The sequence below is a fragment of the Sciurus carolinensis genome, chromosome 7 (assembly GCF_902686445.1).
Source record: "Sciurus carolinensis chromosome 7, mSciCar1.2, whole genome shotgun sequence".
Lineage (NCBI taxonomy): Eukaryota > Metazoa > Chordata > Mammalia > Rodentia > Sciuridae > Sciurus > Sciurus carolinensis.
The window spans coordinates 72,563,127-72,582,447 of NC_062219.1; the positions used below are offsets into that span (position 1 = coordinate 72,563,127).

Genomic DNA, 19,321 nt, shown 5'->3' on the forward strand with positions numbered 1-19,321 from the left:
GAAGATGCTGCTTATAAAAATCATATAAAAAGATTATATGAGAACTGAAGTTCAACTATTAAATGTTAACAGTACAATCTGCAGTTAAAATTTACTGAAAGAATGAGAGTATGTAAAAGGTGATCCTGTTTGATCCAGCAATTCCTTAAGTGCTTCCTTGTTGTCCCCACAGACACACAGACTCCCAGCTCCAGGGACTAGTGCTGTGCCGACACCTGGGGGGTCTTGCAGAGCTGCTCCCAGAACCCCAGCAGCAGGAGTACATACAGAACTGTGAGCAGCTGCTTCTTGGAGACAGCCAGGCTTTCCACCATGTGGTCCAAACTCTCGGGGACATGGCTGGTCAGGAGGCCCTGCCCAAGGAACTGCTCTGCCTATTTCTCACCTCCCTGCACCACTTTTTTGGGGAAGGGGAGAATAAGAGGAACCTGCCTGAGCCAGCCCAGCGTGGGAGCCTCTGGGTGAGCCTTGGCTTGCTCCAGATTCAGACCTGGCTTCCCCAGGCATGCTTCGACCCTGCAGTGAAGAGGGAATGCAAGCTCAAGTATGCCAAGGAGGAGGTATGAGAGGCGAGAGTTTGGAATATGTGTTCAGTCCCTGATGCACTGGATTTGTTTAGGGTGTTATTCCTTGTACTCCCTTTTAGCAAATTAGATCAGCAAAGGCATTATTTCGCATGAACTGCCTATGACTTCCCATGAGTCTGTTTTAAAACTGTTTTCCTCTTTGAGAGTTCCTCTAGGTAGACTCAGACTTCCTCTTTGAGAGAACCTTCTGAAGGTTCTGATATATCTGCCAATAGGTGCAATAAGCAGAGGGCAAGTAGTAGAGGGCCACACCTGAGGCAGTGTCAGAGAAATTGTGGAATTCCTCACTATCCAGACTCTCTAACTGAACTAGGTTTGGGATATTTGGATTTGAATTACTTCTTTAGGTAGGATATAGTATCTCTATAACCTAAGATTTCTGAAGTTTTCGTGTGTGTTGTATAAAACTCAGAAATCAAGTTAATTCAAATAATATAGTATCTCTTGCTATTTGAACTTCCAAATAAACTCAAGAATTGAATGCATTAAGATAATGACATACTGGTACTATATGATGAGGAAGGAATGTTATATTCGTTGGGGTAAAGGCTAAGCTGTTGTAAAAAGACTCTGAGGTTTAGTGGCATGAGTAAGATAGTTTCTTCCACCTGATAACTCTGAGGTAAGTGATCTAGTTCAGTGGAGCAGAGCCACCTGTCCTTAGATCATTCAGGAATTCAGATTCCTTCTGTCCTGTTGCTATATACATTCCCAGGGCATTTTTTTCTTGTGTATGATCATAAGTACAGTTTTCTCTTTTCTCCTTTCCTTTAGTTACATCAGTTGCAGTGTGAATGGAAGACCCAGAACTTGTTATCTCAGCTACAAACTGGAAGAGACCTGGAAAATGAAGTAATGATCAATTATTCTCATCCTCACATCAGGTAAGGCAGCAAAGTGGTTATTTGTGTTAGAGATTATTATCTGTACTATTAAAAAAGACATTATAAGACTGACTTTTGTAATATTATTGTAGTGTTAGTGAAGTGATGTACATCTCTAAACTATGTTAGCAGTGAGGTCCCAAATCCTTCATTATAGTCAAGAAAATTATATGTCCTAAGAGAAGGGGAAAGACATTCAAGGTGTGGATTCACATAGGATCAAGATGGTTGAAGCCAGAGCTACTCCTCAACATGGAAGAAGCTGGATGCAGTGACGTGCACTGTATTTCTTTGCTTTTCTTGTCTATAGATCTGTTCCTTTACCTTAGAGTTCCAATCTTTTCCTGACCTTCCTTTGACTATAGACAATAAGGTAGCTCAGTAAATGCCATTAAGTCTCAATGTCCATATCAGCAAAAGGGGGCTACTTGCAGTACCTCCTTCAGGTGAGATATGCATCTAAAGTGTTAGCAATGTGTGGCATAAGATAGTGCTGTACAGACACTCTCCATTTTCACTGTAATTGTCAGTATCATTCTCATGTTATTTCTTGGCAGTTGATAAGTTTTCATTCATTCCATTTTCCTAGATGAAGGCTCAGTTCAGATTTGCTGCTGTTTTTCTGACAGAATTTGCACATTGTATTAATTTGCCTTCAGGTTACTTCCCCAAAGGATCAGTCATCTAGAGAACTTAATCTGCAGCCTGTCAAAGAAGCAGGCCTTCAGACCCCAGCTGCCTGCCTATGAGTCTCTGGTGCAGGAGATCCACCACTATGTCACCAGCATTGCCAAGGCCACTGCTGTTCAGGATCTGCTCACGCGGCTGCTGCAAGTCCTCCATGTGGATGGGCCACGGTCTGCCCAGGTGACCCAGAGCCTACTAAAAGAAGAGGCCTCTTGGCAGCAGTCACACCACCAATTCAGGAAAAGGCTGGGGGAAGAATATGCCCTCTATCCAGATTGTGTGACTCCACTACAGGCATCCATCTTACAGTTGCAGCATGGCATGAGGCTGGTGGCATCTGAGGTCCACACCTCACTCCACAGCAGTGTGATCAGTGCTGACAGGCTGGGAGCCCTGGCCATGGCTCTGCTGGCTTTTCCATCAGTGGGCCCCACCTTCCCCACCTACTATGCTCATGCGGATGCCCTGTGCTCAGTGAAGTCAGAGGAGGTGCTTCGAGGTCTTAGGAAGCTGACCACTAACCACTCTGAAGGAAAGGAACCAGAAGGCAAGGGCCAGCAACCTTGCCCCACCCGGGAACAGCTGCTGATGAATGCCCTTCTTTACCTGCATTCCCATGTCCTATGCAAGGGAGAGCTGGATCAGAGGGCCCTGTCACTCCTCAGGCATGTCTGTCAGGTAAGCCGGTGTATGGCAGGATGTCCTGCCTGCCCTTCTTAAAGGAGTAGGCCAGCCTGTGGAACATTAGCAGTACCCTACAGATGTAGAGACAGTGTTGGGGAATAGGGATCCTCTTCTCTGTTCCTTTCTTTTTTCTACTTAACTACCAGATTTGGGGGTTTTTTGTTTTGTTTTTCTTTCTGGTACTGGGGATTGAACCCAGCAGTGCTGCTCTACCGCTAATCCACATACCCATCCTCTCCTTTTTTTTTTTTTTTTCCCCTTGAAATAGGAAAAACTCTGACTGAGTTGCCAACGATACCCTTGAATTTGTGATCCACCTACCCAAGTCTCCCAGCTTGCTGGGATTATAGACTTGCATCATGGTGCCTGGCCTTTTTTTTTTTAATGTTAATATTAGCCCTTAATTTGTGATATACACTGCATTGTGTGTGTGTGTGTGTGTGTGTGTTATTAGGGATTGAACTCAGGGATTTGTGTATGCTGGGCAAGCATTCTATACTGAGTTACATCCCCATACCTTTTTCTATTTTAAGACTGGATCTTGCTAATTTGCCAAAGCTGGCCTTGAATTTGTGATCCTCCTGCCTCTGCCACCCAAAGTGCCACCATTCCTGGAACTGCCAACATTTTCTCCTAGTTAGTTGGTTGTCTTTTGACTTTGTTTATGGTGATTATGACATAAATCGTATCAACTTTTGTTAAAAACAAAATTAACTGTTTTCGCTTATTAAGTAATTTATTGTCACTGTATATGATGAAGAGAACAAATATAAGCAAAGATTTTTTAATAATCCTGCCATTTTTACCTATTGGTATATCCCATTCTAAGCTCGTATACATATATGTGTGTATTCCTACAGATGCGTGTCTGAATACAGTGTTTGAGATAATGCATCCCAGTGATTCACAGATTTTTTTTTTTTAAGCAACAGTGCCTTAAAAATCTTTCTCGGCATAGTGAACCAGTATTTAGCAGATCAAAGAGTTGTTTGGCTAAGGTAACTTCTGTGATGTCCATGGCCCCTGACACACATTCTTAAAATGCTAGAGCTCTACAAAATATATAGCAGAGTACTAAAAAGCTCATTCTGTTTTATAACTTGCTTTTTAAAACTTAACAGGACTTAATAATTATCTCTCCCTCTCATTATGTATTCATATATTTAGTGACTAATTTTCTATCATGTGTATACCATAAGTCATTTAACTAATTTCTTATCTATGTACATTTATAGTGGTATGTAATAAATCTTATTATTTTGGAAAAAATAACAGTGTCATAATAAGCAGACATATGGCCATATCCTTGGGTACAAATTCTGGAGATCAGAATTACTGGGACAGAGATTAAACATAGTTCTTGGACTTTTAATACAAATTACCTTCTGATAGTAAATGTACCTTAGCCCTCAGCCACATTAGACAGTTCCTTGAATTTATAGTTTTTGCCAACTTAAGGACCTAAAGTCTTAGAGGTAGTGGGGAATTCAAGAAGTGTCTGGTAAAACACAATCCAGTTTTGTCTGGTTGGTGCCCTTTGACCATCCAGGACCTAGAAGGTTTTCCTTTACTGAACCCTGAACCAGCTCCTGGAGTTGCAGTCTGAATTGAAACCCATACATAGCCAACACTAAGCCTGTTATAGTTTGGATGTGAGGTGTCCCCCAAAAGCTCATGTCTGAGACAGTGCAAAGAAGGTTAGGAGGAGAAATCATTGGATTGTAGCCTAATTGGTGAATTAATCCATAATGGGATTAACTGAGTGGTAGCTAGAGGCCAGTGGGGTGTGGCTGGGGAAAGTGGTTCATTGGGGACATAGCTATGGGGAATATATTTTGTATCTGGAGAGTGGAGTCTCTCTCTGCTTCCTGAACATCATGTGAGCTGCTTCTGTCTGCCACACTCTTCTGCCTTGATATTCTGCCTCACCTTGAGCCCTGAGGAATGGAGCCAACCTGTGGACTAAGACCTCTGAAACCAGGAGCACTCAAATAAACCTTTTCTCCTCTGCAATTGTTCTGGTTGGGTCCTTTTAATCACAGAAGCAAAAAAGCTGACTAAAACACTGACCTTGGTACAAAACACTAATCCTTTGACATAGGAAGTTCATAATAACTCCATTACAGCACATTTTTAAATCTTTAAATTTTAGTAGTGCAACAAGAGGAAATTTTCAGCAAACCATTTACTGATGAGTTTGAAAAGAAAGCTCATTTTCTCTTTATTATATCAAATTTAATTTCTTAGATATTGACTTTTGTTCATTTTTGAGCCATGGTGGTTTCATTTCATGAGTAACTAAGAACAAATCTTGCCTGTGCTCATTTCAAGTGCCCTCTGCCCACGTGTCTTTCCAGGAGATCATCAATGAGTGGGATGAACAGGAACGCATAGCCCAAGAGAAGGCAGAGCAGGAAAGCAGCCTGTACAAATTCAGGAGCAGGAGCTCTAGGACCACCCTAAGTGAGGAAGAGGAGGAAGAGCAGGAGTTCAGAAAACAGTTCCCACGACATGAAAAGGTAGGGCACTGGTGTCAGTATTTGTTTGGGAATGAATTCCCCTGGTGCCACATACATTCCCTCTGAATGGCTGTGAATGGTAGTCTTTTTAATATATTTCAGTGCATATAAGTCTTCATTTTCTTTGTGGCTCATGTTTTTTTTCTTCGTCTTCCTTCTAGGCTCATTATAACCAGATTCTGATTTTATGTTTAATTTTTCTAATGCTGTTTATAGGACTTCGCAGATATTTTGATAGAGCCAACACTTGAGGAGAAAAAAGGAACTTTAGATGGACAAGAAGAGGAAACACCCACAGACCCAGCTGTACTTTCCCAGAGTTCAATGCAAGCAGTGATGCTGATACACCAGCAGTTGTGCCTCAACTTTGCTAGGTCCCTGTGGTACCAACAGGCTGTACCGCCACATGAAGCAAAGCACTACCTCAGCTTGTTTGCATCTTGCTATCAGACCGGGGCATCTCTTGTAACACATTTCTACCCACTGATGGGTACGGCAATTTAGTTTTGCTTTACCCTTAGGAAATCAAAACGAATAAATGTAATCCCTACTTCTTGAACAATTAAAATCATAAATTCGCCATTTTCATTTAATTCTTTATCAGTAGTTTCCTTAGCTTAAAGAATTTATACAAATTTTAAAAAGTGATTTAAAATCCTGCAATAAGATGAATTTTCATTGTTTGAATCCTCTGGGATGAAAGATATGAACTTAGTTTACATGATCTTTTTCCTCAGCATTATTTCCACTTCCCTTGGGAAGTGTTCTTGGGAACTCAAAATCACAGAATCTAGTTTGATAGTTATTTTTGATGCAGTTTCCCACATGACCTCAAGAAATGTTCCATGCAAGTAGGAAGAAGGGTTTAACTTCTTTTCTACTGACCCTGAATCACTACAAAAACTGAAATTGAATGCATCCAATTTAACCTTTTTGTTTATACTTAGGCATATCTTTCTTCACCAAAACTTGAAAGCTTGTGGTAGCTACTGTGCTATTAGGGTCACAGTTATCTTGACCAGTGTTGCTTTGGGAGAGAATAGCATTAAAATACCTGTTTCATTATTCTCCCAGTTAGTTATTTCTGACATCTTTGTAACTTACTAATAAATCACTTGAGTTCCCTGACTTTATCATGATGTTGTTACCTTCACAGGAGTTGAACTGAATGACCAACTTTTGGGCAGTCAACTTTTGGCCTGTACCCTTTCCCACAACACCCTCTTTGAGGAGGCAGCTTCAGACCTGAGGGTGAAACCTGATGGACCGTATGATTTCTACCAGCACCCCAATGTGCCAGAAGCACGACAGTGTCAACCTTTGCTTCAGGGTTTCTCAGAGGCTGTCAGTCAGTTGCTGCAGGATTGGCCGGAACACCCCGCGCTTGAGCAGGTAGGGCAGCTGGTGAAGAAGGGATGAACTTTCCACAGGACCTTAACTCCCCTGGGAATGTGGCCTTTTACTATCCCTGAGGGCATTCCCTTGCACATTTGTATATATAAACAAAGATTTAAAGAACAATAAACCATTGAGATGCTACTCACTAACTGCAGGATAAACTTAATAGTTTTGCATTAATTTTGTTTGTTAAGAATTACTTTTCACATTGCCTCACATGCACAAGACCCTGGGTTCAATCCCCAGCACCGCAAAAAAAAAGAATTACTTTTCTTGTTAAAATGTACTCTGTTCCTCTTTATTCATACACATAATAAGGGTCTTGTGGTTTTCTTACTAGACATAAGCCTTGCTTATTTAATATTGTCAGTTTCAACTTAGGTAACACTTAGTCTTCAGCCAATTTTATAATAACTCTTATTACAAAGAATAATAAGAGTAATTACCTTACCATTCTCAACCTTATTTCCAGAATTATGTTTATCTTGATCAGGATCCACAGCCCTGGAAATTTTCGTCCACAGTTTTCAGAGGTGCTTTCAAAGTAGAAAATGAGACTTCCTTTTAGGACTCCCTTCAGTAGGCTGTGACTGAATCACCAGTATTGTTTTTTGTTTTGATTCTTTTTAGTAACACAAAACCTGTAGAATCCATTTTGATACAATTATACAAGTAAGGGAGTCACCAGCATTTCTGCTGAGATACCCAAATCTTTTTTTCTGTAGCTGCTGGTTGTAATGGACAGAATTCGTAGTTTCCCACTCTCCAGTCCTATCTCCAAGTTCCTGAATGGCTTAGAGATCCTTCTGGCAAAGGCACAGGTAAGATTCCCTCTTTTTCCTCTTAATCAAGGGTATTCTGAAAAAAGTTTTAACTCTTGGTACATTCTTTGTTAGAGGAACAGAAAGTTAAGTTTGATTTGTAGGAAGATAAATATCTGTTTTTTAGTATGGGTGGAGATCAGTACAGTGAATTTGTTGTCCCTGTGTTAGGGGCAACTGCATAACCCCTTTTGGGGTAAGATCTGGTATCCCCTGGCTCTGAGGTCTCACTCTGCCAAGATGTCCAGGTGGGCCTTCAATTTAGCTGAGTACCTACATGGGTCATCTTCCTCAGTTCCTGTACAGCCTCTGAGGTGACTGGTACCTCCCCATTCCACTGAAATTACTCTGTTCAAGATCAGATAGCTGACTTCAGTCTACAAACCCTGTGTTTTTAATAAACATGACTGCTGCAGTTCTGTCACATGACCATAAACTTGAAGCTGGATACACTGAATCACTGCTACTGGTAGAAGTTGTTCAAGGTCCAATAGAGTTTCTCAAGATAAGTTTGAAATGTTATTGAGGGAGTACATGATTATGAGGCTCTATAAAGGGCATAGTAAATTCTATCTCTTTTTTTTTAAATACCCCTTTAGGACTGGGAGGAGAATGCAAGTCGAGCTTTGTCTCTGCGGAAACATCTCGATTTGGTCAGTCAGATGATCATTCGGTGGCGCAAACTGGAGTTGAAGTAAGTGACTCTCCCTCACCCTCTTAAACTTAATTGATAAGGACTGTTAGATATTGATGGGTTTCTTGAGGGTTTATGTTGTATGGCAGTTACAGAACCTGTTTTTTTGACCATTAATCACTGAGTTTAAAGCAGGGCATTAAAATATCTTTAAAAAGACCATTCTTATTTTTTAATCTTTTTTTTTTTTTTTTTTTTTCTTTTTTTGCAGTTCTGGGGTTTGAACCCAGGGGCACTCTAAGTGAGCTACATCCCCATCCCTTTTTAGTTTTCATTTTGAGACAGTCTTGCTAAATTTCTGAGACTGGCCTCTAATTTGTAGTCCTCCCACCTAAATTTCCCAAGTCACTAAAATTACAGGTGTGCACCACTGTGCCCAGCTCATGCCATACATTCTTGTTTTATTTCTTAAAGGCCATACACAGCAAAATGGGTAGCTTTTTCCATCTCCATTTGTGAGCATATGAGGATTTAGTTTCTGTGATTTCACATTTTTCAAACGGATTTGCCTAAATGTTTCCATGGCCTCATTTTCTTACGTTTCAGCTGTTGGTCCATGAGTTTGGATAATACTATGAAGCGCCACACTGAGAAATCCACCAAGCACTGGTTCTCCATCTACCAGATGCTTGAGAAGCACATGCAGGAACAAACAGAAGAACAAGAAGGTAATACCTGGCAGGAGCTCCCTGCTTATTCAGTGGTTTCAAGCTAAATTGAGTACTGCAAAGTGTAGGATTTACCTGGTCCTGTTTCTCCTCCCATCAGCTACTTTCACATGAGAGGTATCATTTGATTTCATACTAGTGAGAATTCATCCAAGAAGGCTGTGTAGTTCTTTTCTTACTGAGAGAATAATAGTGAAAGTCACAGACATTTAAGTGACTTGTCCAAAGTCTGGAGAACCAGACATACAAAGTTTTGTTATTCTCTGTTCTCCCTGTCCATGATTCAAAATGGAAGTTACCTTCTTGGTTAGGTAGTAGTTAACATGCTTGAGTTTAAAAAAATAAAAATAAAAACCATCTTATAATTCAATTCAGTTACTGTGAGTGCATTTAACATGTACCTTGTATGCAGCTGTTATTTTTAAAGCAATCACCCTTTAGCTGTGGTCTTTGCTTCAAAGCATGGCTTTAATTCTGGTTCCTACCAACAACCATCCCTTGGTATATCCCATGGTAGACTGCATGCGTGCTAGGGACCGTGTGTGATGATTGAAAGCATATATGTTTTCCTCTTTTAATCTCTAAAGATGACAAACAGATGACTCTGATGTTGCTGGTCAGCACATTACAAGCATTTATTGAGGGATCCTCTCTGGGGGAGTTCCATGTGCGACTTCAGATGTTGCTGGTTTTCCATTGTCATGTCTTGTTGATGCCACAAGTTGAAGGAAAGGGTGAGGATTTTTTTTTTCTTTCACAGTGCACTGTTAAAATGGGTTAGGCTTTGCATCCTCCACATGAGACCGTTGATTTTTGCACATCAGGTTTTAAACAAAACACTTCTAATTATCTTTTTAATTTTAATATGATTCACACTAGATATAGATATATTCAGAGTAAAGTACAGCTGATTATAGATAAGGCACTGACTAGTGAACTCTGGCAGAAGCAGATTGTCAAATGAGCCAGGCATGATGGCACACACCTATAATCCTAGTGATTTGAGGAGGCTGAGACAGGAATTTTGAGGCCAGCCTCTGCAGTTAAGTGAGACCCTGCCTTAAAATAAAAAAATAAAAAGAACTAGGGATGTAACTCGGTGGTAAAGTGCCCCTGGTTTCATTCCCTAGTACAAAATAAATATAAATATATACTTATATTTATATATATATATATATATATTTTTTTTTTTTTTTTTTTTTTTTTTTTTTTGACCAGATGAAGTTCTTGAACTGGTATGTCAGGCAGTACATCTTTCCATCTGGATACTATATATTTCCTGCTAAGCCAGTGCTTGATCCAGGCCATTATTATGTTCTTTGATCTAGTGAGAACACTGCCATATATCAAGGAACTGCATGTAAAATTGCTACTATAAGTTAACTACCCTTGACTACAGCAGGTTTAGGACAAAACTATGAAGTGAGTATAGGATGTACATGAATGAACAATTGAGGTGAACCTGTTACTATGCAAACGTTTAAAACAGTTGCAATGTTCAGTGATTTTATGATTCAGATAAAACTTTGAAGTAGCAATTTTAGCAGAACTTATTTGCATACCTCTTTAAGAACTACGGAGAAATAAGAACAAAAATCTGCTATAAGCTGAAATGAAAAACAGATTCATGTTTAACCTGCCATCTCTGTGAATTGCCTCAGACAGGCTTCCTAAATAATCTGCCTATGCAAGTTGCATGGCATAAAGAGTAATAAGGAAGGCACGTCACTGAAATGTGAAGCCCCCAAGTGGCACCAGAAGCACATGCAGCAAGTTGTTTCCTTTTCATTTCTTCCAGATTCACTTTGCAGTGTTCTATGGAACTTGTACCATTATTACAAGCAATTCTTTGACCGGGTCCAGGCCAAAATCATGGAACTTCGTTCCCCCCTAGAAAAAGAACTTAAAGTAAGATGAACAACTGTTATGATCATCTGGGAGAAAACACAATCAGCAAATTCTTTTTCTTTAGTTCTGTTCTTTGATCCATTTAACAGAGACCAGGGCCTAGGGGAATAGAAGCAAATGTTGATGCAAGTTGGATAACAAGACTGACATTTCATGGTGTTCGCCTGTTCTGACCTGACCAAGTGTGTGAGGGGTCAGTGGAGTAATGCCTTGGCAGAGTTTCCTCAGAGGAGTTCCACAGAAGTCTCTTTATGTCCTCTGATCTTGCCAAGGCTCTTTGTCCACCTCACAGCATGCCCTGTTGTATGGGTCCATGAACCATTTAAGGACTGGGAAAAGGAGAGCTTTGATACTTTCAGTGGTTGTGGATCCAACCCCTGGCAAAAGGGACACGACTGACCCAGTAGTTTCTAAGTTGGAGTACATACCAACTGACCTATTGATTGTAGCAGCATTCTTATTGATAACTTAGAGACAAATACATGGTTCCTCTTTTAGACTTGTTTTATTTGTTCCTTGACACACAGTCCTATGTTTGGGATGGAGTGGGTTCTGGTCTTCGATAAAAAGATAAATTAGAAAAAAAACAGAATGACACCAGTTTTATAAAGCTGTTTCTTGAGCTTCATTTATCTTTCAGGAATTTGTTAAGATATCAAAGTGGAATGACGTGAGCTTCTGGTCCATTAAACAGTCTGTGGAAAAGACGCATAGGTAATTTATGTTTTAAAACTAGGGTGACTAAAACTCATAATTTTGTGTGGTAGGCAGCAAGACTACATTGTTACTATGGTCTAGCTTAATACAGATGCCTTGAACTTCTGGGAAAAAAACCCTAGGTAGTTTCAGTGTGCCTTTTCTATACCTTGCCCAGTTGGCCAGAGCAAAGTCTCCCTGCAGGAAGAATGGGTATGCCTTGAGACAGAGCACGCCGTCTGGTCTGGAAGGACTGACCATCTGTTGCCTACCAATTGTTTATCTTGAGCAAAGCGATCCCATCATTCCTGGCTTCAGTATTTTCTTCTAGAAAAGGGGGATGGCAAACTTGCCATATATTTTTGTCACTTAAAAAAAAAAAAAGATTGTAACTATCTAAGATTGTTGTATACAAAAGATACAGGTAATTTAACATATATGATGTGTTTTAATTTCTTAAAAAATTTCACTTTGCAATCCATTTTCTTCTTATTATTTCTATTATCACCTGGGGTCAGAACCCTCTTTAAATTCATGAAGAAATTTGAAACTATCCTGAGTGAACCCTGTCGGTCATCCTTGGTGGAGAGTGATAAGGAGGAACAGCCTGACTGTTTGCCGAGGTCAACAGATGAAGCCACAAGTGAGGCATCTCCCATTCAGAGTCTCAACAGGGCACTGAGGGAGACCCTGTTAGCCCGGCCAGCCACAGACCAGGTACCAGCTTGTGGGACTTTGTGCTTATTCCACCAGCTAGTCAAGTAGAATCTGTTTTATTTCTAAGGAATGTCCTGAGAAGTAGACAAGAAAATGCCTTTGAAGTCCAACTCTTTGGATGTGTTTTAATATTTGTTTACCTGACTCTGCTGCAGGGTAAGGCAGAAACTTTTTCTTGGTGCTAAAAGTTTAATGTTAGCCTTTGTGGTAGTTATCTTTGAACTATCCATAAGGGAAGATTTGGAGCATCAATTTAAGAAAATGCCATTGAGGCTGCCTTTGGTGCCACCTGAGGAAGCTGCTGCACAGGGATGAATGTGCAGTGATGTGCTTACTGGTTCTTGGTGGTCACTGGTTCTGCAGTATAAATATTCCCACCAGGGCTGATTTCCAACACCACAGTTAAGAGTTGGCTTGTAAAGTTCCTGAAAGTGTGACAGATCCTGAGTGAGCAACTGTTTTAGGATGTCAGTTCCAGCAGTTCCACTTAGTGTGGGACTTGCAGGATTGGGGAACATTCCTCAAGGGAGTAATTACTTTGGGCTTCCTGCTGGACTTACCACCAAAGAGTTAGTAATGGAGATGACTAAGCTATTTTAATTAAATTATTCAGTACAGATGCAGTTTTTTTCTGACTATCTTTTAGTATAGTTGGTTGACTCTATTAACCTTTTCCTCAATAGGTTGTATATATTTATTAATGTACTTTTCACATTGATCTGCTATCACTTGTTTGTGAGTTCTAATCCCCCTACTAGACCATGAACTCCTTGACAGTAAGGACTGTGTCTTGGTTGCTGTTGCATTCACTGAGCTATTTTAAAATTGGATAGTTCCAAAGGATTACAGAAATGAAATACATTTGACTGTATAGATATCATATAACACTCAAATTTTTATTTTTACTACATTCATCTGCTCACTGCTTCTGTCATTCTGGTTAAAATTTTTGGTTTGCTAATGATAATAGCATAGGAATTGTAGGGATTCTTCAGGAAAAAAAGAAAATATCCCCCAGTGCACAAAGGCTCTTGACCCTTCATCTAATATTTGAATTCCTAATATTTGAACTGTTGCTTAGAAATTGGAGGGCAGGGTAGGTGGTAGAGGAAGTAGGATGTGGTGGACCACTTTTTCCTTGCTTGTCTGTCTGAGAAACAACAATGTGGATTTAGTATCTTAATAAGGGCAGCAGTTATATTATTCATTCTTCCACATTTATAGGTCAAAACCAGAGTCTCCTTGTGACTAGAATAGAAAATCTTGCTCAATGGAGGGGGCGGTGTCCTTGTGTTTCAGTGCTCGAATGCAGAGCAGTAATACAGTTCTGAAATATCCATAGTATATGTCTTGTTTTAATTTTGGTGCTACATTTGTTCTCATGAGGCTTCTGAGGTGGTATTTACTTTATATTTGCTGAGCAGGGGTGAGGGCATGGTGTGTACACATGCACCATTTAAATTTAGCATCTATGTAGATTAAAACTATTACTGTCATTCTTGGCAATGAGACTAACCTGTACTTGTCTCATAGGCTACAGCTCCAGAACGGCAACAGGGTGCTGCTCCTTTCTCTGTGGAAGGGAAACTTCTGCGACGCTTGCCAAAGCTCATGAAACGAATGAGGAAGATGTGCCTGGCATTCATGAAAGAGAGCTCCCTGCCTCACCTTGTGGAGGGCCTTGATCAGTTCACTGGTGGGTGCAGAGGCGAGGGTGGAACTTGCTCTCTCTCACTTCCCCAGGGGCCCAGGAGGGCTGGGAAATGTGGTGCCTGTGTTATTTTTTTTTAACATTTTGTATAGCAATAGTTAACTGAATAAGCCATGGGCTAAAAACTAGTAGAGTCCAAAGAGAGGAGCCCACTGAGAACACACCAACTTTGCTCACTTTCCTTGTGTAATCCTTGGATATAAACTAGTGATAACTGTGTTACCTAGGATGGTCTCAAACCCCTGGGCTTAAGTGGTTCTCCCCTCTGCCTCCCAAGTAGCTAGGACTCTTAAATGTGTGCCACCACTTGCAGCTTGGCCATTTTCTATAATAGCCCATCCATGCTAGTTCTTATTGGCTGAGGGCATGGGTAAAGGGACACAGAGGTGGATTTCCCAATCTCTAAGCTAACCCCATCTCTCAGAATATCTCCCTTGAATAAAATGGAAAGGATTCATCCATAGTCTTCCTCTTGCTTGCTTCACTTCAGAGAAATGTTGCTGTTTGTTTCCCAGCTATCTTTGCACAGGGTAGTACAAGAATGAGAGAGCCAAGATACGCTCTGTTGTCCAGTAGAATAGTGGCTGGGAGGGGAATCCAGATCTTAACAGACTGGGCTTTTGGCAGCCTTTTACCAGCCACCTCATCCCTAACCAGCTCTGCTGAATATGATGTTGCAGTGAGGCCAGCCTTCTTTTAATTAGGCCTCAGTCTGATGTTGAGATCTCTTGGTTTTTACAGCTTAAATAATAGCCTACTATCCATCCCTCAAGGTGACCTATCACTGATCCTGTGGATGAGAGTGAGTGGAACACAGATCCAGATGCATCCCTTGGAAAAAGAGACACAGTGTGTGACATATAGAAGCTTCTTTTTTCTGCCAGCCCTCCAAATGTGCACTTGTCCTTATCTCATAAGTGCTTGTGTTAGTCTGCCAAGGTAGCCTTAACAGAGTACCACAGCCTGAGTGGCTTAACCAGCAGAAATTTATTGTGTCACAAATCCATAAGCTAAAAGTCTAAGGTCAACATGTCAGCAGAGTTGATTTCTTTTAAGGCCTTCTCTGTTTGCAGATCTTGCAGATGGTCACTTTCTGTTTTTACATAGTCACTCTTCATCTGTGTGTTCTCTGTGTCCTAATCTCTTCTTTTAGAGATTCTAATAAGAATGGGTTAGGGCCTACCCTAATTTTACTTAGATCTTTAAAGGCCCTATCTCCAAATATAGTCACATTCTAAGATATTAGGGGTTTGGACTTTTACACAGGAACTTTGTGGAGCTGGGCATAATTGTGTGGCAAAATATCAGCTTCTTCATGTCATGTATTCAGGAAGGGAGTGGAGCTATAGAAGAACTTGGGTTTTGGAGTTGGGTAGGGCAGCACCAAAGTCCTGATTCAGCCACTCATTAGCTGAATGGCCTTTAGAAAATTACCAGATCTCTCTGAACCTTTCTTTTAAGTCTGTAAAATGGATGTTGCAAATAAGTGCTTCTGAAATTGTGCAGATTAAAGATCATTTACCAAGTACTGGCTTAGGGTAGGAATATAGTACATACTGTATTTATCAGAAATTTTATTCAGGTGATTAAAATTCCTAGTATAATATACTGCATGTAGTTGGTACTCACAAATGCCTTTTTTGCTCAATTGACTGTAAAAGTCCTAAATTTAAAAAAAAAAAAAAACACTTTTTATTTGGCTTGCTTGTTGTCAAGAGATATGAACTCCCATATGTCATCATCTCCCCCAATTCCCAGGCATCTTGACTAGTTTCATTCAAGCACATACTGAGCATTTGCCAAGTGCTAGGGACCATGTTAGATATAGAGATCAGTGGTACCCGATCCTCACTGCCATAAAATATCCTTGGTTTTGAGTAACTTGATAATAAGCCCTGGGATTTTCTTTTTTATTTCATCACACAGGTGAAGTGATTTCTTCTGTAAGTGAGCTGCAGAGCTTAAAAGTGGAGCCCTCTGCAGAAAAGGAAAAGCAGCAGTCAGAAGCCAAGCATATTCTCATGCAGAAGCAGCGAGCTTTATCAGACCTCTTTAAACACCTTGCAAAAGCTGGTAAGGTACTCACCTGAAACCCTATGAAATACAATCAGCTTTGGGGGGAAGAAAACAAATAGGGTGATTTGGGAGAATTCTGGAAACAGTTGAGACAGTGTCTAGAAAACAAAGCGAAACATAAGGTTTTGAAATGTCAAAAAGTATTCTAGTCACATGCCGGAAAATCCTATCATGAATCATTGATGATTCCCAAATGTTTTCAGTTTTGTAGTAGGATCTCTTATATGCTGTGTAGTACCCATCTTTCCAACACAGAATAGACAGCAGCGTTTCCCAAATTTTACTGAGTATGTAAGTCACCTGGGGACTCTTGTTAAAGTGTAGGCACTGATCCTGTTTCAGTTGGTGTAGGGCAGGGCCCAAATTTGCATTTCTGATAAACTGCTGGGTGGTGGTGTTCACAGGACTTTGCTTTGAATAGTAGAGATGAAGGGGGCGTATCTTTTCTCCCCGAGTTTCTTTGCTTAAATGAATGCTATCTCCTAGGTTTGTCATATCGCAAAGGTCTTGCCTGGGCCCGCTCAAAAACTCCTCAAGAGATGCTTCACCTTCACCCATTAGATCTCCGGAGTGCATTGTCCATAGTCAGCAGTACTCAGGAAGCTGATTCTAGGTTTGTTTGTTTGTTTAATTACAAATGAACCAAGTCATTCAAGCCTCTGTGTCCTCATTTGCCAAAATGAGGCATTCACCTCTCCTGTTTGTTTTGTTTTTCGTTTTTGTTTGTTTATTTTTGGTGATGGTGGTTGTTTTGAATCCAGGGCCTTATACCTGCTAAGCACATGTTCTACCACTGAGCTACACCCGCAGCCTGTGTTCTCTTTTCCTGGTCCTGTGGTTTTCCTCAGGTCTAGTCATTTTGTTTGAATCTGAAAGAATGGCCACATTGTTCACTGCCTATGATATATCCAAGTTCTCATATATTCTCAAATATAAAATCCCATAAACTTTTGAAACAAACAGAGCTAGCTTGCTTGCTTGCTTTTCTTTTCTTTCTGATTGAACCCAGGGCTACTTAACCACCAAGCCACATCACCAGCCCTTTTTATCTTTTATTTGAGACAAGGTTTCACTAAGTTGCTTAGGGCCTCACTAAGTTGCTGAGGCTGCCTTTGAACTCCTGATACTCCTGCCTTAGCCTCCTTAACAGCTGGGATTTCAGGGTGTGTCACCAAGACCCAGCAAACAGAGCTATTTGTTTGTTAATATTAACACAAAGGTTGTTGTAAATGATGATTTGCATGTGTTTTGTTTGTTTAGTGGCCCTGCTAGGGCTTTAAATTTGAATGCAACACAGCATTGTAAAAAGAGGCAATTTTATACCAGCATTGAATTTTTAGTTTTTTAGGATAATCTGCCATGTGAACTTGCATTCCCATTTGGTCAACAGTTTGCTATATAGCTGAGTAGTGTATTCTCTAGTTTGCTTTAGTCTTCAACAACCCCTGTGGCCTCCCCCATATTGAGGTCAGCTGTCACTGCCATGTATCATTTTGTGTTTTGCTGTCATTAATCATTTATTTTATCTGCCTAGCCCCTGTATAAGCATCAGGATTTATGACCCCTAACCTCCACTGACAAGATAGTTATAAAGATTTCACTGAGGGAACCATATGGTCATCAAATTGATTTCCCCCATGATACTTCTGTTGTTAAATATACAACACATCCTTCATATAAAAGAAGAATGAGTGAATCCTCATAACAAATCTATATAGACTATTGGCTTTTGATTGTGGCCAAATAGTACCAATTTCTGAGTCTTCAGGATCTGGGGTGGGAGATTATGGCTTTAATTAAGTAATTAATTGTTGATTTATTTTCCAGGCTGCTTACAGAAATCTCATCATCTTGGGATGGATGCCAGAAGTATTTTTATCGCTGCCTTGCAAGGCATGCCAGGCTTAACATAGCCCTTGCAACTCCTGCCAAGGTAGAATAATACAGTATGAGAATTGTAAGGGTCTAGGGAAAGCTCCTATTCATCCCAGGGTAGCATTTTCAGACCTTGTCACGTGATAACAGCCCATTAGTGGAAGCAACTGAACTTTAGCAAAACTCATTGAACCCAAAATATAATAAATCAGTATAATTTTGTGCTAAGTCATACCCCCTTCACCCTTCCCCTGCCCACCATCCGGTCCTTTCCCACTGAGCTACAACCCCAGACCTTTTTATTTTGAAACAGGGTCTGAATTGCTGAGGCTGACCTCAGACATTTGATCTTCCTGCCTCAGCCTTCTGAGTAGCTGGGCTTACAGGTGTGTGCCATTGTACCCATAGACTGTCTTGTGATAAATTTTATTACATACATTCGCCAACAGGACCAACTATAAGAAAATATGGAAGAAAGACTTCACATATGCCAACTTAAACTTTTTAAACACTTCATCGTAGTTCCTATTGATGGAATTACAATGATATGTGGAGGCATAATCTGAGAACCACTGCTCATAAAGATGAATGTACTGTCTCTAGAATGCAGCACATCCTCAGCTTATATAAACAAGGGACTCTACCCTGAGAGTTTTTCTTGAAATAACAGCTTTCTTTTAGAGCCTCCCTGGGTGATGTTTACCAGCAACACCTACAGCATGCTTTTCCTTCTACTTCTGCCAGGAGATGGGCCTGGGCAACATTGAGAGGTGTAAAGGGTTCTCAGCACACTTGATGAAGATGCTCATCCGACAGCGGCGCTCTCTGACCGTGCTGACTGAGCAGTGGATTATTCTCAGGTATCAGCTGATAAATTGGGTTGTAGCATAAACTAACATGGTGTAAATATGTAAGTCAAGCTCAGTTGCTTCAAGTGTTGAGGGGAGCAAGACCTGTTCTCAACTGTGAAATGAATGTGAGACCCAAGTTAGGGGACAGGTTTTCTCTTAACTCTGCAACTTGGTTTTGGCAGTATTCCTCTGGCCACACCTTTTGGGAGAATGAGGCCTAGGGAATGCATTCAGGGCTGAGTCAGACAGTGAAAATTATCATGGGTGAACTATACTTGGGTCTGGAATGAGGTTGCTGAAAGTCCAAGTTCCTGTGGGCTGATAAGGTTGTTTATAATTGGGACATTCCCATCTCTGAACAGAGATTAGATTGAGTCTGCTTCTGTTAGCATTTGAGGATCCTCAAGTGGCAATTTGATGATCCATAAATGGATATTTCTCAATGGAAACACATAATTAAAAGATGAAGACAGGAAGGCTGTCATCATCTGTTGAATGGATTCTTGGCTGAAAGATAATATTTCCAGACTCTCTTCTCTTTGGCT

General features: G+C 40.5%; 1 protein-coding gene across 1 annotated transcript in view; it reads left to right on the forward strand.

Moving 5' to 3' along the window:
- Mdn1 (midasin AAA ATPase 1) overlaps positions 1-19,321 on the forward strand; it is a 163,787-nt gene that overhangs the window by 113,077 nt on the left and 31,389 nt on the right. The window contains 18 exon segments of the mRNA XM_047557902.1: positions 173-560; positions 1,362-1,471; positions 2,131-2,836; positions 5,200-5,361; positions 5,578-5,851; positions 6,518-6,753; positions 7,485-7,580; positions 8,180-8,274; positions 8,821-8,942; positions 9,530-9,676; positions 10,741-10,850; positions 11,491-11,564; positions 12,065-12,263; positions 13,797-13,959; positions 15,901-16,047; positions 16,537-16,663; positions 17,878-17,983; positions 18,670-18,785. Of these exon segments, the coding sequence (XP_047413858.1) occupies positions 173-560; positions 1,362-1,471; positions 2,131-2,836; positions 5,200-5,361; positions 5,578-5,851; positions 6,518-6,753; positions 7,485-7,580; positions 8,180-8,274; positions 8,821-8,942; positions 9,530-9,676; positions 10,741-10,850; positions 11,491-11,564; positions 12,065-12,263; positions 13,797-13,959; positions 15,901-16,047; positions 16,537-16,663; positions 17,878-17,983; positions 18,670-18,785 (3,378 nt within the window).